The sequence below is a fragment of the Tamandua tetradactyla genome, chromosome 2, assembly GCF_023851605.1.
Source record: "Tamandua tetradactyla isolate mTamTet1 chromosome 2, mTamTet1.pri, whole genome shotgun sequence".
Classification (NCBI taxonomy): domain Eukaryota; kingdom Metazoa; phylum Chordata; class Mammalia; order Pilosa; family Myrmecophagidae; genus Tamandua; species Tamandua tetradactyla.
Window position 1 is genome coordinate 87,239,691 of NC_135328.1, and position 27,819 is coordinate 87,267,509.

General features: G+C 34.5%; 1 protein-coding gene and 1 long non-coding RNA gene across 5 annotated transcripts in view; one reads left to right on the forward strand and one right to left on the reverse strand.

Annotated features, from left to right (window-relative positions):
- Positions 1–433: 433 nt before the first annotated feature.
- Positions 434–13,286, reverse strand: LOC143661019 (uncharacterized). Of its 4 annotated transcripts, none has more exons than XR_013164390.1 (5): positions 13,028–13,263; positions 12,769–12,813; positions 11,155–11,252; positions 7,009–7,131; positions 434–588 (listed from the first exon to the last, which is right to left on the reverse strand). XR_013164390.1 is itself a non-coding variant. In XM_077134586.1 (5 exons), exons 1-5 carry the CDS (start codon positions 13,259–13,261, stop codon positions 551–553), a joined length of 360 nt encoding a protein of 119 aa, XP_076990701.1. In that variant the 5' UTR covers positions 13,262–13,286; the 3' UTR covers positions 434–550. The 4 variants fall into 4 exon arrangements, 2 of the variants coding, with proteins under 2 accessions (XP_076990701.1, XP_076990709.1); XR_013164391.1 differs by having other exon boundaries at positions 12,940–13,263; XM_077134586.1 differs by having other exon boundaries at positions 13,206–13,286.
- Positions 13,287–13,319: 33 nt separating this feature from the next.
- Positions 13,320–27,819, forward strand: part of LOC143673548 (uncharacterized) — an 838,506-nt gene continuing 824,006 nt past the window's right edge. Inside the window, exons 1-2 of the long non-coding RNA XR_013170437.1 lie at positions 13,320–13,361; positions 15,729–15,842. This is a non-coding gene — a long non-coding RNA (uncharacterized LOC143673548). The remainder of the gene's footprint in view (positions 13,362–15,728; positions 15,843–27,819) is intronic.

A 27,819-nucleotide genomic window follows, 5' to 3' on the forward strand; every position in this document is an offset into this window, starting at 1 on the left:
TGATTGATCCTAATACTGCCTTTACTTTTATAAGTGCTACAAGCAGAATTTAATACATGTACGTATATTAAAGTTTGGAATATTTATATGATATTCACAAGTTCATATGAATTATAAAACAAAAATGCAACCTGATCTAAGTAGACCTCAAGATTCATCTGCTTTAAAGATTTGCATAATCAACATGAATTTGGGAATCATTTCCTCTGGCTATTAAGATCATTTCTCTGCATTTAAATGGCATTAAAGAAAAAATATGTTAATTAGGTTATAATGTCCTGCGAAAGTGCAGGGTGAATTTTCTCTTTGTTTTAACACCAGCAATAGGTATTTTTTTTCCATTAATTTTTATGGACATAACTGGGAACCAAATAAGTTTCCCTTTTACCCTGACCACTTATAACACATTCAGAATGAAATTCTGGCAAGCAAGTAGAATAAGAGGGCATGAATTTAATGCATTACATTACTTCTTGAATAGCTTTATTTGTCCTGTAATTTTTCCTTTGCTCAAATTTCTTCATGCAGTTTAAAGGAGTTTCTGAATTTGTCAAGCTAGTCCATGGTTGTTTCTGTCCAAATCCATGGCTTCCAAGGTTGATGTACCATAAAAAGAAAGAGGGCAGCATTGGTATGACAATTAATTGTCTCTGAAAGGAAATGACCTAATTTTTTGGTATATTACTTATTAGTTATAATTAGTAATTGCCTCTACCAAACTGCAAGAGATTCTGGACAATATAGGAAAGTCCTTGAAATTTTTGAGCATCTCTGTCTCTGTCACATTTCTTTTATACAGAGTAAGCACTCAAGAAAGTGTCTTTGATAAAAATGCCATTTGAATAAGAAGATATGACATTATAACAAAGGGCAGAAATTTTATATTAATTAAGAAATCCTAGAGATTTTAAGGCTAGTTAATATGCAACAGATATGAAAAAATAAAAGGATAAAATGCAAAATCAAAAGAAGACCCAGTAAGCTAATCTCAATATTTAGAGAATTTTGACAAATAATTGCTCCATATTGGGAGTGCCATCTCTTAATATTCTGAAGAGACTACCCAAGGCTTTGCAGATTCATTTGGTAAAGAATCTCAAAGGTTTTCAAGAGATTCTATCATCACATATCATAGCTTCAAGTACTCTTCTCCTGGAAGGGAAAGTAACAAAGCAGAATTATTCATTGGGGATTATGGTGATAAAATATTCACAGTTCCTATTAAAGCAATGATGTGCCAGTTTTTTAATCACTGAACTATTCTGTTTGTTATTTCCAAGGGAATCTTATTAGCAGAGATAGGCCACAGTAACATTGTTTTGCTTTGGGATTCATCACGTTTGATTAGACAGTATTTAAAAAATGCATTTCAGATATCCTCGGCTCACTTGCTATAAACAGGTTGAAATGACAATTAAGTAGTCTCAGGGTTATAAAATTCACACGAAGGAACATTGTAGCTTGTGAGAGTGTATCATCAATGCACAGAACAATTTAGATAGCAAAAATAAATAAATGGACCACAGTGATGGTTTTAAAATAGATCTAATCCCTCATGAATATAATTACCCCCAGAAGTAGTCTGGATATAAATTTTAGCACAAGATATCACTTCAATCAAGCAACAGGATAATGCAGGTTCAGGAATCTATTAAGAACTGAAACTTAGTCACTTGCCCATTGAATGTCCCATTTGGCTTGTATCTGAAGATGTGTATTTTTCCAATTAGAAAAAGTTAGTTTTTTTTTTTTTTCAAACTTTATGAACCCCAGTGTTAGACTCTGAAGTGAGCAACCAAGTTCTAGAAATTCATGATCACAGAATTTGAAAGATGTATTACCTACGAGTTCTTCGATCTTTCTCTAGTATAATATGATGTAAAATAAACTGCCCATATTGTTTTAACCCAGTATTTTACAGCATCTTCAAATTGTTGGAAACAGAATGAATTATCTGATATTAAATAATTTAGTGACTCTTATGTTAGTAAGATGTCACAAATTACTTCAGTATTGTGTTCAAATAGTCATATATATGAAGAAAGAAATCATAACCAATTGTAAAAGATGAAAATCCTAATTACGGACTAAGAGGAGGTTGATGGTTTTCTCATTAAGTGGGTTCTAATGCAGGAAATATGAAATTAACAAATATGCTTCTTCAAAGCTCCAAGGAGAGGGGAAATATTTCTGAGCTCTAGCAGGAGTAAAAGTTTCAGTTCTTCACAGTGTGGACATTGATCTGGCAGCTGGTGGGTTCCTGAGGAATCTGAGAGCTGCCTGTTCTGGTCAGGGGAGGGACAGTCCTTCCATGGGTGGGTTCCAGCAAGTGGAGCAGCTGGAGCGTGGGCAAGAATGCTTGTCTTGTTGCATTGGCCTTTCTCCAAAAGAACCCTATTGCGTAGCTAATTGGTCTAGTCTTGATGTTTATCAGAAGCAGCTACGTTCATATGCACGAATAGCTTCTAGATAAAGCAATCATAATTTGTATATCATGTTTGCCCCCAAATTGAAACCACTATATTCAAACACAATTGCATCAGCTTGTCTATGACTCTTGGCCTAAAGCATCAGCCCCTTTAAAAGACTTTATGGTCATCAGAAAGTTTATAAGGAACTGTCTGTCTAGAGAACATAGGTTCCTCAAAAAGGATTTGTTCTTATACATAGCTATTTTCAAATATCTCACAGTTAACAGAGCATGGCAAATATTTGTACCAAATAAAGGCATGTGAGTATTGCTATAAACAAAGATGTTTGTGAAGGTAAGCAGAACAGACACCAGCCTGGTACACATGCTACGATTGATGTGAACTCTAAAAACTAAAGGAATCTGATGGTGATGCAAATAAATGAAGTGGGTTAGGAAGAAAATGTGGTCAAGTGAAAAGGGCACTTCCTGCCACCAGAGATCACCCTCTGCTTATGCACAGCCAGTTGTAGAAGTGTGTTTGATATTGCCAAATCTTCTGATCTTTATGCAAAACACAAAATATAGCAAGGCTGTAATCAAATGATATGTCTAAAGAAGGGTAAGAGGAAGAAACACCGATATGGGAAAGGAGCAAGAAAAGAGAAGCCGAGGTAAGAATCATCAAGGTGTATAGAATATATGAGTGAAGACTCCAGCTTTTTGCCACAAGGGATGAAAGTTTCCATTCTCCTCGTGGCTTCATGCAATGGTTTAAATGGACTATTTTAACTCATGATCTGGTGTCTGGTCAGTGCTGCTTATGTCACAGAGTCGAATGCTGTGGTACAGAGTAAAGTGATAGTCCAATTAATGGTGGATAAATCTCTTAGGTGAGAATAATAAAGCTTATACTTAGAATAAAGCGCATACCAAAAACTTAGTTATATTTTAAATTCACTAGTAATTTGTAAATAAGATGCCAGGAGCTGCACAAGCGCAGGGAGCAAGGAATATCTTTGAAAACATAAATACATTTTAGATAGGGACTGAATTCAATTCAAGTCACCAAATGAAATCATATCTGAATAAAGTTGAGAGTTCTTACTGTGCTTACTTACATTAACTGTAGGTAAGCTACTTAGATAATAGGGTAACCTCATTTTAAACTCAGTAGTTGGATATTGCTTTATAAACTCTGTCAATTTTTAATTATGAAGACAAACATATATTAATGTAATTCTAGCTTTAATACTACTTGCTGGGCACTTATTGTAATGAGACTTTATGCATATATATTAACAGGTATGCTAGCTTACCGAAAGTACACGAAATGGCTAAAACATACATTTATCCATTTTTTAACATATTGACTACTCATATTAAATCAACCACTGTGCTGGGCACTGAGATTGTGATGGAACATGTAAGGTTTAGGGTAAGGATCAGCAACGATGCAGAAGGCAAATAAAAAGTAGCCCTGAGTTGAAAAATGTCAATGGTAAATTCTAAGTTAAAAAATACTAATAAGTGATATGAGCTACAGTTTAGATATTTATCTTTAACTCTTTGGTTTGCTGAATTACATAACCAAAATTTCTAAGCAAAAATTTCTGGAAACAAAAGGAAAATGGCAGAAACATGATGGCATGGGATACCTTCATACATTTCTCAAATCCTGTCAAATAATACAGACACCACAAGAAATGAACAAATTATTAGTATAGTTTAACCTGTTAATAATAAGCATGTGTGGAAATATATTTTATGAGCAAAAAAAGAAAACTTCTTCATTACATTATAAACCTGTTTATATATTAGAGCACAAATAATTGTCATAAAATTTCAAAAAAAAATAAAACAAGGGAAAACATAAATATGTGTAACAAAAACTATATTATTTATTCTTTTCTTCCAAAAGCACTTTTCATTCCTGGTGCCTGCCCATGGAAAAAAAAATAAAAAAAAAAAAAACACTTTTCAAACAAAACATACAAAAAATGAACTCATCTATTTAATTACAAGCTATCTAGGAAAAAAAAAAAACTTTAAAGGTAATGAAGTGCTTCTGTATTGTTAAAATCACCAGTCCAATTCTCAGTTATGTGTAAAATTTAGTACGATGCAATAAAACAAAACACTGAAGTACAGCTGCTCATAAATAAGGTAAGGAAAACAAGATAAGAAGGGCATTCTCCTTAGGGTACTAACTGCCTGCCTTTACTCCCATGTTTTGCAATATTTTCTGGTATGTCTACTTTATTAGCCTTTTATGCAACACTAAAATTCTATTCAGCATTTTTTGGGAAAAGTTGGATATTGCATTTTCATTTGCAAAACATTTTGAAATATGGGGCAGAGAAAAATATAATTCACCATGCTCATTGATTGGTCAGAGAGAAAACTGCATATAATCTTGAAAACTGAGGGTCAAAATTCAGGAAAAGGTGATATCCATTAATGATAATAAGCAAAGAGTGAAGTAGGGGTGGATGGATGTTCCTAACTTTGCCTGCTGAGCCACCATGGCCCACCTGGATATTCCTTAATATGATGATGATGCACCACAAAAAGCAGCCAATATAGTTTTTTTGTTGTTGTTTTGTTTTGTTTTTATGCTATATGGTGGGGGTCACATTTCATCCTTTTTCCATGTGATTATCCCGTTATTGCAGCACCATTTGTTGAATTTATGTTTGGTTGGTTTTTGTTTGTTTGCTTGTGTTTCTTTGCTTTTTTTGGGGGGGGTGGGGAAATGCATGGGCCAGGAATTGAACCCAGATCACCCGCATGGCAGGTGAGAATTCTACCACTGAACTACCCTTGCACCCCAGCCAATATAGTTTTTTTGTTTGTTTGTTTGCTTGCTTGTTTTGGTATGAGCAGGCACTGGGAATCGAACCAGGTGTCCGGCATCACAGGCAAGAATTCTGCCACTAAGCCACTGTTGCCCGCCCTCCAATATAGTTTTTAATGACAAGATATTAAAAAACATTTCTATTAACTCAGGAAAAACACAAGAGTTTCTGTTTATATCATATTAACATCTTGGCCAGTGATTGCAAATGAAAAGGAAGATATAACAAGAGACACAAAATTTGAAAAGTAAGACACATAGTTATCACTGTTTTTGCTGGCACAACTATATAACCGCAAAACATATTTTAGAAACATTAAGATATTTCAATACAGTGACTATTTAACAGATTTCTTCCACACCAACTCTAACCAGTTAGAAAATAAAATGATGAAAGAATTCATTCAGAATCGCAGCTAAAACAAAACATAAATTAGCAAGAAATAAAAAAAATAAATCTTGAATGATTATTCTTCTTAGATTTGAAAACTCAGTATCGTAAAGTTGTCAGTTCACACTAAATTAATCTGTCATGCAATTCTAGGTAAAATCCCAAGGCACATAATTTTAGAATTTGAAAAAATATCCTAAAGTCTTTTTTTTTTTTGCATGGGCAGGCACCAGGAATTGAACCCAGGTCTCTGGCATGGCAGGCAAGAGCTCTGCCACTGAGCCACCATGGCCCACTCCCTAAAAGCTTTAAGGAAAGTAGATATTGGAGAGAAGGCTTGGTAAATTTATAAATAGTAATTATGAGTAGAGATGTATTGAAAACAGTGTCATTCTAGTACAGAAATAGACAAGTTACTGAAAATGACAACCTCTTATCCGCATACATTTAAATCCTCTTGAATGTTTTAGCCCCATGTTTCTACTTTAAAAATCTGTTTTCCAATTTATTTTTTGAGATGGGTTTAAAGTGATAAGACTCAACCTTTTGATGAGCAAGAACCCCTTCATATGATTTTCCCTCAAGTTCTGAAAGAATTTATATAAACTGAATCATAATTTTGAATCATGGGCTATTTTTTATTTGCACATATCAAATATCATAAACTCCCTGGGGGGATTTTTTCTCCTCTTTATAAGTTAGCCAGTGATGTGGATAGCAAGTTAAATGGATAAAATTCCACTCTTTTTAATGCAAAGAAACTTGATCTTTTTATTAGTCTACTGTAATTCTATCAGTACATCTCTTAAGAATTTTGGAAAATTTTAAATAAAGAAAAGTTCCCAGGCCCTTCATAGTGAATTCAAGAATAAAATCAGTTCTTAAAGGGTTTGGAATCAAAGACTGATGGCATTCACACACCTAAATATGGCTCAAGGCTAAGACTTAATGTTTGAGAAAGAAATTCAATATTTTTCCGTAAATACACACACACACACACACACACACACACACGTGCATCCTGAGCAAAGAGACTCTCAAAGTTGCCGCGATTATCTCAAATTTATTTTTTCCCCAAATATTCTGCTAGTAATTTCTCAAAAATTACTTGGTTCTCTCATTAGTCTAACTATTCTGAAGCCAATTTTCTCTCGTCTCCACTTTCCCCACCAGGAGGCAGATCTCATAAATTACTCTTTAGCATAACCCTATATATTATTAAGCAAAGTTCTTTTTCACTGATGTAACGCACTCAACACCAACTAGCTTGACCAACAGTAAGGGAAGGGTGATCGTAGGGCAGGATGGGTTGTGCGCCCATCATGAGGGAGGACCACAACTGGGACTCACTTTGTCGTTCTTCTCTCCTGCTCGTTCTTTCTGATTTTGTGTTGTGCCTTCTTTCTCTTTCCACCAATAGGCTTCCAAACTCCTCCTTCTTGCCAGCTGCCAGCAGTCTTATGTCACATCCAACTAAAAGATAGTTGGGTCACATTTATGACCGAAGAGATAAATTATATCACATGAGTTCAGGAATCAAAATGTAGAATATTTCACCAGTGGCACTGAGGGATAGAAGGTAGTTGGTATAGCATTTGGGGAAGAAAACCATCTGATCTCACAATAATCCCCAAAAATGGTATCTTCCCAGAATTTCTTGGCCACTTTTTACTATTGTAAAATGATCCCTTTTTCTACATACTGTATCTCCAAAATTTACCTCATTCTCAAGAAGGCATTATGGATGTCCTCTACCAAAATGAAGATATAAACTAAGAAAAAGGGAGTCATGAATTCAGGAGACAGGGTATCCATCACAGGGGAGAGGAAAAGAACATTTCAAGATAATGATAATGGGAAGTTCAAGGTGACAGCTACTCAATAGTCTTAGGGAAATACCTAGTCCGGTTGGAGCAAAAGGATAGAGTACTCCAAAAGGATGTCTCTAAAGAAACCACATCTATCACACAAACTGGTAGATAACCAAGAGATTTTTAAAGTGGTATCACAAGGTTTAAGGTTGATTAGTTTTTAAAAACTAAGACAATGGGAAAAAATGAGCAAAAAAGTGGGTGGGTAGGGGAATTGTGCAAGAGAAGAAATGCAGTCCTAAGATGCAACCTGGCTTAATTATAAACAGTGTTTAGCCAACTGTAATAACATAAGCACTGACTATTCTGTCATTTATTAATATTGGTTAAATGGAGGAGAGGAAGTATATGTGGGTGAGAGTATAATATTTAAAATATTTTTCATACATATTAAGCATTCAATAGACATTATCTAACATTGCAAAATTGAGAAATAACATTGTGAGCATATAATATAGAAATATGGAGATATATAAAAAGCTGAAAACTCTGAAATGCTGAGAACCTTGAATTTGGAATGAAAGGGAGACTGCTGGTTTTCATTATAGATTTAATTTTTAAAATTATTTTACCTATTTTTTATTGAAAAATATTTAAAATTAATTAATAATTTTTTGAAAGAGACAGCTTTTCTGCTAGCTCCGTCAGAAATCTTCAGTCAAATATCACATGCCCCGGAGATATGACTGCTCAATCTGACCAGGGGAAGGTATTATTGATTAGAGAGAAACTTTTTCCTTGTCTTCATCTGTGATCTTAGGCGAGAAATCTTTTGCCAAAAGGCAACAGTGAGGTGAAAAAATAGGCTGTCTCACTAACCTATCATACTAACTAATTTGAATAAAGTGGAATATGTGTAATATTTAAGAAGACACACTGGCTTCTTAATATCTAAAATATTATTTAAACATAATATTTTTGAGGATTTTTTAAATATGTAAATAAGCCACATTATATCTACAGAAATTTTGTAGACAGATCTCAAGGCAGATCAATCTTGGTTTGATTGATCCAATTTCAATATATTTTACGATTCTGCATAAATATTTCCCAAGGCCAAACATGCAGAAGTTTTGTAGGGAGCCATGTGATTTTTGACGTGAAGCAATAACATTGTACTGTTTCAGAGAAATACTTAACACTAAAAATAGAATAGCCTCAGAAAACGAAATACTTCACAATATTTTAGAAGCTTCCATTGAAACTTAAATTAATAAATTCATTCTCAGTTGAAATTTTTAGCGAGGGTAGTAAATGGCTTACTAGTGAACATGTGCTGTGACACCTCTTTTTACTGATCACTTAATTAAAATATTTTTGAATGAGAAGAAAAATAAAGTCAGAGGATATAGAACATAGGAAGAGCAATGAAAATGAAGACTTGAGAGTGCTCTATTTATAAAACAGTGAGTTGGTTGGAGTCCCTTGTACAAGCCCTGGCTCAGCCATTGTGAGCTGCAGGCCTCAGTGTCAGTATCTGTAAAAGAGGAATGCAACTAGTACCTGCCTCGTAGTATGATTATAATGATTTGATGAAATATATGTAAAGTGTCAGGGCAATGCCTAAAACATCATTAAGTGCTATCTCACTTTTAGTTATCATTATTTTTCTCTTTTCCTGACAGTTATTGCTTCCTTTTGATTTAAGGCATCGTACATGTAAGTTCTGAAATCTTAACTGAAGGATGCTTATTTTTTTGTTCATTTCAAAAATGCTGAAGTACTGTGCGGCATACCTAATGTCATTCTTTTGGAAGTTTTTGATGATTAATTTTCCATCTTTAGCATCTGATCCAGAATGCTTTATTGTTATGAAATATCTAGTTCCTAGAAAAAGAAAATGGTTGTGTGTGGGCAGCAATCAGCTATAAATACTTAAATAATTAAAGAGTCTGATACTCAGGAGAGGAATTTGTCTATTAAGCATGTTTCTTAAAAAGTCATCTGGAATCTTTTCCTTTAGCCTCATTAATTCACATACCTGCCAACACCTGCCTTTCAAAGGTATTTCTAGGTACTTCTTAATACAATGTGTCTGTCTGTAAAACTTCATTCAAATCTCATATCCAGTCTTTGTTTTCTCTCCACTCAACCCTCACCATTGCCACAACACCATCAAGATAGGGACACTTGTTTGCTGACTAATAGTATAGAAGCACACCTGACATTTCCTCTATGATTTTTTAGAGAAATAGATGTAATGCACTAATTGAATAGGATACAAAAGATAATGGGACCCTAAAACACTAAAACTGCTAAGAACTTCAGAAAGTATTTGCTAAGGTCCAAGCCCATTAGTTTGTAGTTGAGCAAATACATTCCAAGAGGCAATAGAATGTGCATAAGTTTGCATAGCTAGTAAGTGGCAAATCAAGACATTGTCTATGGATCTTCTAAGTGTAGCACAATTTTTACCATGGTGCATATCTAAATTGAGAAACTTGGTATTGTGGTTTTAATTGTTTTACTTAATTTTATCAAGTATAATTTAAAAGCAGAAGTTCCCCACAACAAATAATACTGCAGCCACAAAATGGTAAAATTCTTGTTTTACCTCTTAATCTTAACCTCGGACTACTTATTCTCTTTTTCTCAAGAAAATCACTAATTTAATTTGGGGAACTTAATGTTGATGACAGGTCCTTCTATAAATCAATGAATTTCTGTTTCACGATGTGCCATATGTCCTTCCATTACCATTCCAAAATCAGTCTAAATTATGCCCAGCCTGAGTTTTATAATATAACATGATCAGATGTCTGAGTAAAGATTGGGCTAACTGTGACATTAAGAGTTTTCAATTCTTATAAATGAAACTAATATCTGGAGATCACAACCTAATTTTAAGAGGACCAAGCTTTTCTAATACTGCTCAATTCCAACACTCTCTTCAATGCAGTATATATGAAATCCTTTACTTCCAGTAGTTACATTTAGTCCAGAGCTGTAATTATTATTTCTAGATTTTGAGAAGTTGTGTTATATATGTATAATATGATATTTTCCTGGGACTTTGAGTACCTGTGTGACACCTAAGACTCAGAGTACGCGTTTCAAACTCTGAAATCTGTTCTGTACCTGTTTGTTGTGGTTTGCTTTGAAATATATTGCTTTTTTTGTATATATATATATATATATATATATATATATATATTATTTTTTCAGAATAAAACAAACAAGCAAGCAAGAACAAAATAAAACCCTGTTATTCCCTGGAACTTCAGGTATTTGCAGCTGTTTAAAGAGTTGAAAAAGTGACCAGATTTTAACTAGAGACATAAATGAAGTTGATCTGGATAGGACTAAGGTAAATCAGAATACAAGTAAAGGATGATATGGTCTATATTTTAGAACTTCGGCTTCTGTGTGAGACCAAAGGAAGAGCTGTTTATTTGGAGCAAAATTTATATTTTCAGTAGCATACTATCTAATTTAACTTGTAAGGTCAGTATGTTTGAACACCATAATTACATGGGAACTTGAGGAGGGAGTCAGAACTTGTTTGTTTCTACAGATTAGTGTGATGCCTCGATACATGCCAGAGTAATTAGACAGGGAATAAAGTAGTTTTTGCAAAGACCCTGTGGGGGCTGGGGACAAAGGAGCAAATATTAAACTTTCCTACCTAGGGAATTGCTGATAGTCTCGCAAGCACTGGTGACAGCCAATTTGATCTTGCACTTATCTTCCCCATGTAGGGGCTCACCCCTTTGAAACTTATTCCTGCAAAGGAGAAGCCAAGCCTATTATAATTATGCCTAAGAATCACCCCTCAGAGAACCTCTTTTGTGGTCAGATGTGACCTTTCTCCCTAAGCCAAATCAGCAGGTGAATTCATTGCCCTCCCCCCTACATGGGACATGACTCCCAGTGGTGTAAATCTCCCTGGTGTTGTGGGACATGACTCCTAGGGATGACCTGGGACTCATGGGTTGAAAAAAACTTCTTGACCAAAAGGAGGAAGAAAGAAATGAGACAAAATAAAGTTTCAGTGGCTGAGAGATTTCAGAGTTGAGAGGTTATCCTGGAGGTTATTCTTATGCATTATATAGATATCCCTTTTTAGTTTTTAGTGTATTAGAGTAGCCAGAAGGAAATACCTGAAACTGTTGAACTCTGTTCCAGTAGCCTTGATTCTTGAAGACAATGAATTGTGTAGCTATATAGCTTTTACAGTGTGACTGACTGAGTGTGAAAACCTGAAGACTGATGCTCACTTTATCCAAGTTACGGACACATGAGTAAAAGCATAAGGACAAAAATAAATAAATAAATAATAGGAGGGAATAAGAGGTAAAAGAAAAATTGGATGGATTGCCATACTGGTGGTCAATAAGAGGAGGGTAAGGGGTATAGGATGTATGGGTTTTTTCTTTGTTCTTTTTATTTGTTTTTCTGGAGTAATGCAAATGTTCCACAAATGATCATGGTGTTGAATACCCAACTATGTGATGATATTGTGAACTTTGATTGTATACTTTGGATGGACTGTGGTGCATGAAGATAGCTCAATAAAAATAAGTTTTTTAAGAACCCTATTTCTTTAGACACATTGCCTTCATATAAGCACCTCTCATTGATGAGTTTGAATACAATCTGTTGGGTTGAATTTATTTCTGAGACAGGTGAGATATCATATTTACTATCAATCCCGTGTTAATTCCTTTAAGTAGCTGAACTTGACACAGAAATAAAGGGAAAAGAGAGCTATCTGTCTATCTACCTAGCTAGCTAGCTAGCTATGTATATATTCATCATTGTATCCAGAAGAGACAAACCATCTCTAAGTGTCCATTAGATATCTGTAGAAGACATTATAGCAACTGTTACCTATGAGACAGATTACTTCCTTCTGCATCGCACTTATCTTCCTTCATTCTTGTATTTTAAAATGAGTCAGTGTTAGTCACATACATTAATAGAAACACCAAATGTACGAAAAATACATAACTTTTAACTTACATATTTCAGGGAAGATTTTCTAGTATGTTTAAAAGGCAGCTCATGCAGTCCCTAAGGAACTTTCTACTTGTCCTCTAACCACACTTGCGTATTAAGAGGAAACTATTCTTTAAACACAGACTATATGCTTGGCTCACTTCTAGATGCAAAACTAACCCTAACAATAATAATAATGATGATGATGGTCCTTATTAACTGATTACCAGGCATGCCCTGTTTAAGATTGTATCACATATCAAGGGGCGGTGCAATGGTGGCTCAGTGGCAGAGTTCTCACCTGCCATGCCGGAGACCCAGGTTAGATTCCCAGTGCCTGTCCAAGCTGGAAAAAAAAAAAAAAAGATTATATCATATATCTTTTTTCTAATAATTAAAATATCCCTGAAAAGCAGGTATTCTTAACCCCAATTTACTGGTAAGCAAACTAAAGCTTAAGGAAATTAAGTACTTTGTGCAGAGTTCTAATCAAGATCTGTCTGAATTCAAAGCAGTTACCCTCTGTACCCCATGACGGCTTTCCTGACATAAAATCATACTTTAAGCCCCTAATGAATTTAGAGGAGAGGTGGCTCAGTGGAGTAGTAAAGGAGGGCTTCTGGAATAAGTGAGGAAAGCATTAACGTTCTGTTCTCCCATTGTTCTCATTTCCCTCTTTTGTTCCTATTTATCTCCTTTATCTCTTCTTTCTTTTTCATTTCTGGCACTTTTACTTTCCTTCTGGCTTGTTCCTTATTCTCCTGTTGTGCTTCCAGAGGTGGAACTCCCAACATTATTTTACTTCAAGTAAAGTCTCTGTGGTCATTGTGTCCTCATAAAGCCACACAGTGCCCCAGACGCAAGGGCTGGCTCCAAGGACACCGTAGCGAAAAGGTGCCTGCATGTGGTTGGATGCCCCCCTTCCTCTTATAGTTATATCTTCCACTTACAGAATGATCAAGATGATGCCTTCCTGAGCTTTTTTTTTTTTACTTCCTTTTAAGCTTTTAAGAGGGTTTCATGAGGTAAACATGAAGGATCTCTTTCCTTAGTCTTTGAGTAATTGAATGAGGCAATACAGGCCTTTGGCAGTGTTGAATTTTCTCTTCTCCCTATACTTTGCAAGGTAGATTCATTTTCCATCATTGTTCAGCATGATTCTACTTGTCAAAAAAGGAGGAGCTACACTATACCCTAAACCTATTTTCCTTAAGAAGCCATGTAAGGCCAGTGTCCCTTGGCTATTTTTCTTTTTTCTTTGTAGGTAGAGCCTGCAAAAATAAAAGAATATGACTCATTAGTCTACAACTAGATGAAGTACAACAAATTGTACCCATTCATTTATCTACTCCCCAGGGCAAGAAATAGATTCAACAAGCTCCCCTCTTGATTTCTATTAATTACAATACCTTAGTCTTCAGTTTAAAGGTTAATATCAAGTAAAACCGTTTTTACCAAGTTATTTTTGATAAGGAGAATTAAGAGATTTTGGATACATTCATATATGCAGCATCTAACCCTGTTGCAAGCAGGTAGGAGTATTTGAAACAATATAGGTCATGTGTTGATAATTGCTCAGACTGAGTTATGAACACATGTAGATTCATTACATTGCTCATTCTATTTTTGAAGAATTTTAAAAATTCTTATGATTATAATTATGAAAATACAGAAAATATGAAATACAGAATTTTTTTATTTTGTCTCACCATACTTAGGGTAACAAGATTATTCAGAATTAAGTACAGCTATTCACTGTTGTACTTTACAGATCTCTACTTTGCTCAGCTCAACATACCGAAGTAAGAGACATCCACCTTTTCTGGATTAGGGTGCTCATTCCTCAATTTCTCTCTGTCCTGAGAAGCAATGCAGTGGCACACCAGTAACGTGCATTTTCAGTATAGTACAGCGTCACCATCTAGAGGTTGAAATGATAACTGCAAAATTCTTCACCTTCATGAGCTTTTCATATAAAAAGCTTTCAGGTCTGAATATACATAGCTGTTTATGTGAATGTGGAGAAAATAATTTGTTTGCTACTGTTTTATCTCCAGTTAAGTTTCCAGAAAGAGCTCACAAAGCAGGAGCCACCTGTATTTACAGATGGCATGGGGAAGTGTAAATCGTAGTCATATAGCAGCAGCCCTACAGCCTGTTTTAACCAAAGATGGGCCTCCCACATGTCAAACAAACCACCTACCGTGGGACCACGAGAGTGTCATTGTTTTTTTAGCACATTCCTGATAATGAAATCTATGTTGAACTCAACAAGAATGTCTTTTCCTTTCTCTTGGCAGTCAAATGCCTACACAACCTGCATTTGACTATTAAGTTTATTCTATCTGGGTAAGCATAATCCTGGGTATTGAGTAGAGGCGATTCTTTGGATTTACAAGGTTGTTCATATATTTTTACTCCCATTGTTATGCTGGCTACAAAAAGTATCCTTCTTCATTCAAAAGTGAGAAATCATAGACTTTTCTACATGCCTGCATGAGATAAAGTGCTAAACTATTATTTTAAGTCCAAAATGTGTGACATCTCTTTTCAATGTAAATCCATTTGGTTCAGCTCAACTGATTGTTCTCATTTCTTTATCCTATAAATGTCTCCTTAGCTCCCGCTGTTCATCAGTTACTCTGAGAGCTATCATGAAATCTGGTTCTTGCCTGCCAGAAGTCCATAATCTGGTGTGGTCTTTCAAGGTACAATGGTAAATCAAAGAGTGTTAAAATGTATTGTTTGGGAAGATGAGGAAATGCTTCATGTATAAGGCATCATCTTGGGTGAATAAGCATTGCCAAGCCAAAAAAATGTAACAAGGACATTGTTGACATAAAAGGGCATGGTATGTTAAGGTGCTCTTATATAGCTTCTTGGCAGAGAAGTTAAGGCTGTGGCTGGAAGTGTATTTGGGGGTTAAAAGGCCTTGCATACCTTACTAAGTAGTTTGGATTTAAAACTCTAAGCAGTGTGTAGACAAAAAAGGTTTTTAAAGTAGCAAATGACAAGACTGTCAAGTGTGTTTTAGAAAAGCAGATCTGATGGAATATCAAAGATTAAGTGGGAAAGCAAGAGTCACTGGCAATAGCCAGAAGGAGAGAAGATGAGGGCTTCAGTTGAAGTAGTATGTGCCTGATGTGCAATCAATAGTAGTTGCTATACAATTAGATGGAATATATGCAAAAAGGAAGATGGATGTAAAAGTCTTCGAGGTTCCTAATTTCAGTTAATAATTAATATAATTCTCCAACACAGTGCAGAGAAAGGAACATTTTTGTGGGAGGGTTTCACAGCTCTCCTTTCCATTCCCGTACAAAGGTAGGTGAAGATGCCAACTGGAAATATGATTTTGAAACTCTAAGAAGAAAGGTAAGGACTGGAGCTATAAAACACAAACACACACACACACACACACACACACAATCATCTGTGAACAGAGGTAGTCTAGAAGAGCTCATGATAGTCAGGTCCACTCAATGAAATGTAATGTGAACCTGGGACACTGTCCTGGAGAAGAAAGCTAGTTCTCCATGGCTCCCACCAAGCTCTCATTCCCCCAGCAGGCTTGTAGACCAGCCCATTCTATATCCTCATTGAGCATTTGCCACTGTTCTGTTTGTGACAGTGTAAGTCCCTGGAAGTTGTGAGCTCTGATTCTTTGAGATTAATTAAAAATATGTTTTTATAAAATACTTCAACTCTTTGAAATCTCTAGTTGGCTTTCATCTTAGAAATTCATAGAGAGAAAGGCAGTACAGTACAGTGTTTGAGAGCGCTGACTGTCAGAATTTGAATCTTGGCTCTACTATCTAAAAGATGTGAGACCTTGAGAGATTTATTTAACTTTGCTGAGCATGAGTTTTTCAGCTATAAGATGAAGATGATAATAATAGTACCTATTTAATTGGTATGAGTATTAAGCAATTTAATATTTGATACACTTTTGACTAGTGTGGCACAAATTAAATGCCATAAGTATGTTTGCTAAATAAAAAGTGATTGCTTTTTCTAAAAGTTTTCCATGGCTTCTGTAAACACATGTGAGATGAATGGAATTAAGCCTGGCTTTTTTTGTTGCAGCAAAATAAAGGATCACTTTTTTATTGGTTTATTTTGACAAAGGATATCTATTTAAATTGTGGAATGATAAATGAATCCAAAAAAGTTTTTAATGTGGATGTTTCAGCATCTTTCCCCTTCTAATCTTAACTGTAAAATAGCTTGCATTTTCAAATTGTTAAATATGTGTTTATTTGTGTTTAATCCATAGAAAAGGTCATAGGAAAAACATTGACAGTTGGAGATGTAAAAACAAAGCATCACAGTATGTCCCCGAATGAAGCTTGAAGAATTTAGCATACCATGTGACAATCATTCCAGTAGCACTGAGAAATGTCACTCTTCAGTTTGTCCTAAAATAATGGTAACCATATAAATGAAAAGGAGAAGGTGTATGAAAAAAAAAAAAACGGATTTTCTCCATGTATATAATATTTATATTCTGTTCCTTGTTATGACTTTTAAGTCACTTAAATCTAAAAGTCAACCCGTCAGCTGCTTGTAAACTTTTACACTCAAGGAGTGGTCCTCAGACCCATCGCCTCATCCTCATCCTCTCCTGGGAGCCTATTAGAAACTCAGAAACTGAGGCCTCACCCCAGACCCTCTGAATCACCGTCTGCATTATAACAAGACCTCCAAGGGATTTAGGTATTAAAACTTGAGAATAACTGTAAAAGGACACCTGGGAATTAGTAATAGTTTAACAATAGGTAGAATTGTTGTAGAGTTCAAACAAAGTAAACAACCTCCCTCCAGCTCCCACTTGACAGAATTTCTGAAATAAGCTTATTTTATAAGTGCAGATACTAAACTTTGTTTTTCCCACAAATGTTTATTAAGCACCTATTCTTGCTAGGTGTTCTTCTGCCTTTTAAAGATGCAGTGTTAAACCAAAGCTCTTTATACTCCAGGTGTTTTCTGAAAGAGGGAGAGGAAATTACTATTTAAGAGAAAGAATTTAAAGAAGTAGGCTTCTCTGGATGTATGGAATTTCCCCTGAGAAACTTTCACTACTCAGTTTTGCATAGGGTTGCTCAGATTCAGGTCTTTGTTCAGATTCTGGGACCAGACTGTCTGCACGCAAATCCTGACTCCCTGATATTAGGGGAAAACACTCAACCTTTCCGTTCCTCAATTTCCTCATCTGAAATAAAATGGAAATGAACAGTTTTCATCCGGGCATGTTAGGAGGATCACTGGGTTTAGTATAAACAAAGTGCTCAGGGCAGTCCCTATAAAGGATCATGACTGTTATTAGTGAAAAATCATCAATGTGACATTTCCCCTCCATGAATTATGACTTCTAAGGTATTAGCTCATGTTCAAGCTTTGGAATATGGGGTGAGACAGTGATGAAGCCAGCTACCAGTGGTTTCTGAAGCATTTTCATTAGTTTGATAGATGCTGGTGTTAATAGAGAAAACCAACCTCTCCAGATTCTACCCTGGACTAAACACCTGGCAAAAAACAACACATTGGTTCTTGACAGTTTGCACTATCAGAGAGACTTGTTTTTGTCCTCTGCACAGAGAAAATATGTGCCCCATCTATTTTACTTTGAGCCTTACTCACGTTTCCAAGCTCTTTCTCTTTTCATCTTAGCTCCCCAAACTGGTAAAGTTTGTTAGTAAATAAGCAGGGAGATAGTTTTTGCTTACCTTGCTTTTTTTCCCCTAACTTTTTCAGGTGTTTTAGTAAAATCTCTCAAGAGTTGCTTTTTCCTTTTAAATATTGTAGTAATATGCAAAACCTAACAAAACAGGTAACGCCATGTGTTCTAGTTTGCAAGTTGCCAGAATGTGATATACCAGAAACAGAATGGCTTTTAAAAAGGAGAATTCACTAAGTTACACGTTTACAGTTCTAAAGCCATGCAAATCCCCAAGTTAAAGCAAGGCTATAGAAATGTCCAATCTAAGGCATCCAGGAAAAGATACCTTGGTTCAAGAAGGCCGATGATGTTCTGGGTTTCTTTCTTAACTGGGAAAGCACATGACAAACATGGCGACATCTGCTAGCTTTCTCTCCAGACTTCTTGTTTCATGAAGCTCCCCCAGGGGAGCTTCTTCCTTCTTCATCTGTAAAGGTCTCTGGCTTGCATGGGCCCTCATATTTCTCAAGGCTCTGAAGCTTTTCCAAAAAATGTTTACAGTCACCTTTCTAGACAATAGGGTGCCTACAAAATGACAATGACAGTACACTATTTTTGATTTAGTAAAATAAATACTATATCAAATGAAATTGAGTATAATTGTGACTGGTTTTGTTAAGGACTTAAAGGAGCCTCTATTAACTGTCTTGAGAGCCTACATCCACCGTGTTTTAAAAGCAAAAAAAGTGAAGCCAGAGTTGATGATGGGACTTGCTCTGAGTCACTAACCACTTTGTGACCAAATCAAGAACGGGGACTCAAGTTCTGACTTCTAGTTTTATTATATCACAATATGTCTCATAACATTGATTATTCACCCATGTTTTCAATTAGCACAAACTGTGACTATAGTTATATAAAACCTACATGCATCATATCACTTCTCTGAACTAAAACCTAGCTAGTGAACTAAATAACCTGGAGAGGAATATTGAGAAAATCTAAATCCATGGCTGATATTTGGCAGAAGATTGAAGTGTAGAGGTTCAACCTCAGCTTTCAAAACAACATATGCGATTCTCCCTGCAATTTTGTCAAATTACTCTGATAGCTTGTTATATTCTACATATTGGAGATACTAAGTTATAATTATATCTCAGCTTTTAAAACCATATCATTATCCATTCAGTTAATAGAGTACATTGGTAAAAATTACAGTATCTCTGGTGTGTACAGAAATTGTTAAGCAGAATAATATATGCATATTACATATAGAGTTAATGTATGTTAAATGTGTTGATTTAGGTTGCAAAAGTTAGTTTGCTATGTTACACAATTATTTTTAATTACAAAAACAGGTATTTTGGAGATTTCTGTTTGACCCACTCCACTGCTAGTTAATATTGCTTTTTTTCCTTGTTTCCAGAAATAAATTAAAGAAAACAGATTAATAATTTGTGCCACAATCTTCTATTTGCTGAAAAGCTTATTTATATTTTAATGTTGCCATTTTTCCAAGATATAAAATCAACCAAATGCTTTCCAGGCATTGTTTGAAATACATACTGATTATCAAGAGGTGATAAGGAAGCTAACTGAGGAAGACACTTAAAAATGTAATATTTAATGCTACAGAGCAAAGCTGGGGAATAAAGGAGAAAAGAGCAGCAACTTTTATTTTATTCTTATAAACTCTTCTTCACGACTTGATTTTTAATCATATCTATTACTTTGATTAAAAATTAAATTTGGGCAAATTAAATTTGGGCAGGCCACAATGGCTCATTGGCAGAGTTCTCACCTGCCATACTGGAGACCCAGGTTTGATTCCTGGTGCGTGCCCATGCAAAAATAAAAAAAATAAATAAATAAATTTAAGAAAATGTACTCATGCATACACAGTAGTAGAAAATTGTGTTTACCCCAATCTTTGTAGTACTATAGTCCTATTATTTTGATGCATGTAGAGAGGATGGCTGAACACTGAATGTTCAAATGTTAAGGGCAGATCACAGTCTATAAATAAACAATTTTCAAGTTTTAGAATAAAAAGATACTCTTTTGCACTGATATTGTTTTTCCAACTCATAATATTAGGTATTAGATTTATAATATACACATACACATGGGGAACCAGATAATATATTTGCCAAAAACATGTTATTATAATAATAGAGCAATGTTGCAGTTTCTCATGGCAAATGTGAGTTTACAAGTGACCCTTCCATCTGCTTACTGTGTGCCAACCCCCAGCCCTGGGAGGAATAAGTTTTTATATCAATGATTTTATGAAACACAGTATATTACCTGATAGGAAAATGTATTACCAAGTGAAGCTCAGAAATATATAATTTTAGGACACTGCTGTATTTAATGACATTATCCATCTACTAAGTAAACAATTCAATTTAGCACAGAATACAATTAGGATAGTTAAAACTCTGAGATTAAAAATGTATGTATGTATGTACTTTACTTAAAACAATATATTTGGCACTAATGGTGGGATATATTGATCAAATTAAATATGGAATTTCCTATAACTCTAAATGTTTCAGATAAACTGGTAAAATGAGCACAAAGCTAATACACACAAATCTTTCAAAATTCACCCACAAATGGTTTAACTATTTACTAAGGAAGTGTTTTGCGTAAAAGAGTAGCAAACTAAAATAACCATGAACCCTAATTTTTTAATTGAATATTGCAATACTTAAATATTGCTTCAGTGATCAATGAAATTATCCTACCCCACAAGATTGTAAAAACAATAAATAAAGCTAGCAAATTACTTATTGACTGTCTTTAATTTCAAAAATGTTTACCATGATTCATTTTATTCTGCTTTGCACTGTTAAAAGTGATTTGTTTTTCTGTTTGAAGAATTTCTGGGAAAAAAAAAGGATCTTTGATAAAGCCCTTTATGCTTATCTGGAATCCAGCCATTCTCTTTCCTTTTTCCCCTTACAGCCCGTTCTTGCATTGTATGCCTTAGTTTTCTAATGAGATATTTTTCCTCAAAATCTTGAGCGCTGTTATTGAGGGCTTTGATTACAGAGCATCTGGCAATGTTCTTTTATTACTGTTATTTTCATTGCTGTGTCAGTGATTTTAGCTTAGAAATGTATTTCTGAATTATCTTCACATAATTTTCCCTCTTTTTATACAAGTTAAACACTACATACTAACCTCTGATTGATTAAAAATGTCCCCCAAGTGAGCTCATGGACCTCTGCTAAATTTTAAGTTATTTTAATGTCAAGGAAGTGTCTTTTCATCTTTGTGTACACACAAAGTGCCTGTCTCAGTACTTTTTGCATAGTAGATTTTTTAAATTATTTTAAAACAATTTCCCCTTTGCTACTGTTACACGATGAAGTAATAATCATGCTATAAAAAATAACTAGTACTTTTGCAGCATTTACTATGTACCAAGCTCTGCTTTAGGCACCTTACATATATATTAACTGATTTAATCCATAAATAGGTATTAATTTTATCCCCATTATGGGAACTGAGGCAAGGAGGTTAAATAATTTGCTTAGGACCAGCAAAAGTCAGACTTGTAAATTTCAGGCCATTAGAATTCCACCAATTATCATTATAAAATAAATTTTCTGAAAATATTTTGTCCTGGGAGAGAGTTCTGAAAATTTTATTTTGAGATTGTGAAATCAAATCAAGCACACACAAATCAAATACACTAACATCATTAAAGCAAGGTTCTCAAAGGCAACTTGTGTATAATGCAGAGAGCATATAAGGTAATCTACTGGGGTTTGGAAGAGAAGTATTAGAATTTCTATTTCTATTGTATTTGTTAACTCTTTACTTTGAGAGGTTTCCTGTGTCTTTAAGTATGTACATCCTATTATAGTTTTGTAGTAAAATTTATTTAATTTATGAATGAATAGTGCATAAAACTTTTTGTGAGTACGTGAGACACAAAATTTGGAGATCATTGTCTTAAAGAAACAATCCAGAATTTAAAATAAGATGTAATGTAAAAAACATATATTAGTCTGTGCTAGAAAATATTAGAATAGTTATGCATTTTTTTTCTGAGCTTCCTTACCTCATCTTTAAAATGGAAATTGTAAACATTATATCACTTTACTATGATGAGTAAGTGAATAAAAATGTATGAATTTCAAAATCGTAAATCCCTATGGAATTGCCAGTTACTCAGATATTGCCAACCAACACTTTTAATTTCTTTTTTTTCACATGGGCAGGTATTGGAAACTGAACCTAGGTCTCGGGCATGGCAGGTGAGACTTCTGCCACTGAACCACTGCTGCACCCCAACCAACACTTTTAAATGGCATTTTGAGTATCTGGGGCAAGCAAGCCACATAAGAAAAACTTTTGCCCAGGTTATCTTATGGGTCCCTTTATGGTTAAGTCATCTGGTTGACCTTTGCCAGGACTAGTGTGGAACAGACAAATTCTGGGAGACAAATGATCTCCTAGAGGCAATATCTGCCACTTTGCTTCCTGCTGCTGATATTTCTGAAGTGCATTAAATCCACTTTTAAGAAGCCACACTAGCCTCTAGCCAGGCAGATCTGTGCCTGATTCAAACAGAAAAACATCTAAAGAAGAATAAGACACTTTTCTTTAACTGTCTTTCCATTCCAGCTTCTAAGTTAAAAAGACAAATCAAATTAATAATTTGGGTTGTGTATATGTGCAATTAATAGATATTAATATTTGTTCTACAATATCCACATCATTCCCAGTGCATGTTAATACATTAAAATACACCACTTTGTATTTTGGCTTAGCAAGCTTAATCATCAATTTTTAATGAAAACATTAACCTATGTTTTAATATCTCAGATCTACATATTAGTTAAAGTGGTTATATCATAGAGTGTTTCATCCCTGTTTCTATGCTTTCTGTATTTAAAGTACTGAAATACAACATATTTCACTGTGGTCTTAGAACATCAGTCCTATAAGTGCTCTATTTTTTTATTCATTTTTTTCGTGTGCTACATGGTGGGGTCACATTCCATTTTTCCATGTGAGTATCCCAATATTGCAGTACCATTTGTATATTTGTGTTTGTTTTTTTGTTTGTTTGGGTTTTGTTTGTTTTTTGGGAAATTCATGGACCAGGAATCGAACTAGGTTCTCCTGCGTGGCAGATGAGAATTCCACCACTGAACTACCCGTGAATAGTTCCTTTTTTTTAATTGTATAATATAACACATGTACAAAGCAAAGAAAGAAAAAAACAATAGTTTTCAAAGCACTCTTCAACAAGTAGTTACAGGACAGATCCCAGAGTTTGTCAAGGGCTACCATACCTTCAGATAAGATCCTATTTTTATACTGGGTGGTGAGTACTTATTATTTTTATGTCTTCCCTATTTTTCAAATATTTCAAGATGATTAAATAAATTATTACAAGTTCACCCTTGAGAAAATCTTGGGGGATTCCCAAAAGTTTATATAACTGTAGTGTTCATTGGTTGTATTTTTGGCATAACCTACCAATGTTATTAGAAAAGAATTACCACATATTTTCTAGTGAATGTAAGTGATTCAAATTGCCATTTTTGGACATAAGTTAAAAATAAATTGAATTGAATATTTGATAAATGATATTTTGACATAGACTTATGACAATCAGTAAATACATTTTAAAGAGATTGATCTCATTATGTGAGAAACAAAAGAAAGTTTTTGTTTTTTAAATTGCATGAAGTTTTTTGAAACTAATCTTATTTTTACTCTTTAAGAGGCTCTATATTAAATACATCCTCTGAAAGTTTTACTCTGTCCCCTTCCCCTCAAATCCTCTCTTCTCCAAAGCAGGAGATGGAGGGGGTGGCCGGAGCTGCTTGTATCATTGAGGATAGAAGACAGTAGATTTAAAATTCTGCTTGTTATAATAACACAAATCAAGTATTTGTCCAATTAGTATTGAGAATAAAAAGTGCTGTTAAGCTTGCCAAACCCCAACCAAAACCATTTCTGACAACCCTAAAGAATACCCGTGGCATTATATAAGATTCTACAAGGTTTCCATGCACTAGGGTAATTTTCCAGAAACCTACAGCCTCCAGATGGGTTGCTGGACCAGATAAGTCCTTAAATACAGAGGGCCAGTCCTTCGAGAACATCAACTAGTTCCATCCTCCTATCCCATATTATCAACAGCTCTCTCCAATGTGAAAATGTTAGAATGGGCATACCCCAATTACCCCTAAAAAAGTGAAGAAAGATTAAAGGTGATGGTGAAGTTATACAGAGAAGGTAGGATTTAACATATGAGTATGATTGCTGAATCATCCTATTGATATTTCTTTTAGTCTCCAGTACCTTAGAGCATCTAGAAGTAAAATCCTAAAATCGTAGCATTGTAACCCATGCCAAACTCTGAAATCTGTTCTACAAGTAACAGTTGCGATGCATTTTGAAATTTATTGCTTTTTGTATAAATGTTATTTTTCACAAAAAAGAAAAAGAGAAAGAGTATAACAGAGAAGATAGGATTTAACAAAGGAGTATGACTGTTGAATCATTTAGATTGATATTTCTTTTGGTCTTTAGTGTCTTGGAGCAGCTAGAAGAAAAAACAAAAAATCATGGAACTGTAACCCATACCAAACTTTAATATGTGTTCTGTAACTAGTTGTTAAATTTTTACTTGGAAATGGTTTTTTTTTTGTATATATGTTATATTTCATAATTTAGAAAAGTTTAAAAAATAATTTAAAAATTAAAAAAATGCTGTTAGGAAGTGGAAAAAACAAGTTCCAGAATGGTCAAATACTTGAAAAGGAAAAGCATTAGGTTTTGTCCATAATGGTTCCATTGGGATCATAGAAATATCATAGCAACTTTTTTGCAGAGACTGTGCTCTTTGTGTAAAATTTAGGACTATCTTAACAACATTAAAATGGCCCTGGCTCTATCTGCAATGCCCAGATCTGAAGGGAGAGATAATCCCAAATATACAATTGTAATATAACTGAGCATAAACTTCAAGATGATTATTTAAAGGTGGTTATTTTATTTTGGCTTCAGGTCAACTAGCCAATTGTATATAGCTTATCAATTTTGAGAGGGTTTGAACAGACACATTAACTCTAAACTCTTAATATAAGTTAATCTTTCTTTCATGATACTTAAAGATACTGTAACACTTAAGGATCCGAATTATGGATATTAAACAAAAGAAGCAGAGAAATAATAGTTAATACAGAGATCTCTGGATAAAATCCTGTGAAAATAGATTATATTCTATTTTGTAATCACTAAAGTCACTTTTGAGAACATATTAAATATAAATGTTATGGTGACTAGATAGAGTAATAGAAATATGACAGTTTCATTATAGAGCAATAAAATATTAATAGATTGTGAGAAAAGTTTATATGCAACATCCCAAAATGCTTGAACAAGCAATACACTTGATTTCATATGCTCTTGTAATGATAAATAGGCACACCCACATGCAGAGCTATTAGTACTTGGGATCCGTATTTCATTACTTTAACCTTACATGCAAGACAATTGTCTGTTTTATATGCAGAACCTCAACTGCTCTATCTATAGAGGTGATGCAAAATTTCTACTTAAATAGCAATAAATCATGTTAGCTCAGCCCTAGTCAAATGAAATGTTGTAGAGAGGGTAGAAGAATAGAAATGAGAATAGTCAAAACAAACTGTCAAGTATAAGAATCTGCCCAACTGAAATGACACACTACTATTTGGTCAAATACTTCAAGTGATCAAGTAAGAGCACAGATCAACAGGAGTGTTTCTATAATCTTAAGAGTACACCGATAGTAGAACAGGATAAAATAATTTTGTGTATTTTTATTTTACCATAATGTTTTCTTACACAATAAATGAGCACAACTCAATCCATTTCAGAAAAGAAGTGAAAGTTAACTGCCTGAATTATTGCATGTTTTTATGTTATGTGTATAGAAATGCGAAAGGAAAAAGGTTAGCAGCGATACTTAACTTGTTAGACCTGTTAGAGTGCTTATGCACAAATAGGTTAAATTGCTTCAAAATTGTGCATGACTAAAAATGACTATATCGGATGGGCCACGGTGGCTCAGCAGGCAGAGTTCTCACCTGCCATGCTGGAGACCCGGGTTCGATTCTTGGTGCCTGCCCATGCAAAAAAAAAAAAAAAAAAAAAGACTATATTACTGAAAAGGCAAAGAAAACAAACCGAGGGGACTTTACATCAATAGCATGTAAGTGACACAGGACAAAGTCAAGGGCACACACAAGATATGGACAGAAGTCAATACGATCTGATGGTCTCTCAGAGAAATGCATGTGAAGTCCATGCTAATTAGCTTATAAATCAGACTAATAGTGGGGCTGTTTGGGGCTAGAAAGACTACCTACTGTCAAGCAATCAAGCCCTACCTCTTTAATTGCAATTTATCCCAACAACCACAATTTATTGATCCTGGCATACACTTATGCCACAGCAGTATCATTATTTGACTTTATTTTAATAGCTTCAAAAGGTTAGAAAGTTAGGAACCACTGAGAAAGAGACCATTAAAAAGCTGAGTTGCAAACATTGCTTTCCCCTCTAAGCTGAGCATTGCTAACTGTATATTTGAAACTATATAAGCAAAAGAGAGATAAGAAAATAATATTTATTGGCACTAATATGAGCCAATGTCCTTGTATACCAAATATCGTTTAATAATCACAAACAAAAGCAATGAGGATCAATATTGTCACTTGCATTTTTACAGATAAACTGTAGCTTAGGATAATTCAGTACATTTTCTAGCACTGTTATATCGAACCATATTTCTGACTCCAAACCACAAATTTAATTTCTTGCGTGGTTTTTGCAAGACGGTCATTCTGATATATTGTGGCCATTTTGATATACTCTAAGTGTTATTGAAAGTATAAAGACATATCAAATTCACATGAATTTTTGTACCCAAATGGTCAGCATTACACTTTCTTTCTTATGAACACAGAACAGCAATGTCTGATCACCCTCTTTGGTTTAAAGTCTTATTTATAAGCCCTTGTTTTGTTTTCTTTCTTTAATCATTCAATCATGGAGTTTCACTTTAGAATTTTCAGCTAATTTGATAATATACTCATATACCTGCTAGGATTCATCTTGACGTTTCAAAGAATCTTTAGAAAATATCCAGTGAGTATGAAGAATGGCTTTTAGTTTGGAATTTCTTGTACCTGCTTTTTGAGCCATCCTGTGTAACTGATTAGCTATTGAAATTCTTCTTGAATTTTCTGTTCACCTTTGACTTGATTGAAGTCAGATTGAGTGTGGCCTTGGGAGCAGACAAAAGGTAGAAGCTCTAAACGTCTTCCCTACCTCATCCAGATAAGCTCTGCTTGTAACAAATTTTTTTGGTACTTCTATAAGATGCTCTGTATAGCACAAAAAGATAAACCACTAGAAATGAATCAAATTAAAAATCATGGATCTAGTCCAATGTCCTAATTTTTAGAGGTGAAGAAATGGAGGATCAAAGAAGTGGTGGCCCCAGCTCAGAGTATCACTACTAGTGAGTAAGATATGCAGATCTAGAATCAGATCATCAGAACTCTTACCAGGGATCTATTATGCCATAAATAATATGAAGAATTTTAAAATTATATTTCCATCCTGATTTCGACCACATGTGGTCAGAAGCACCAAGTGTATGCCATCAGC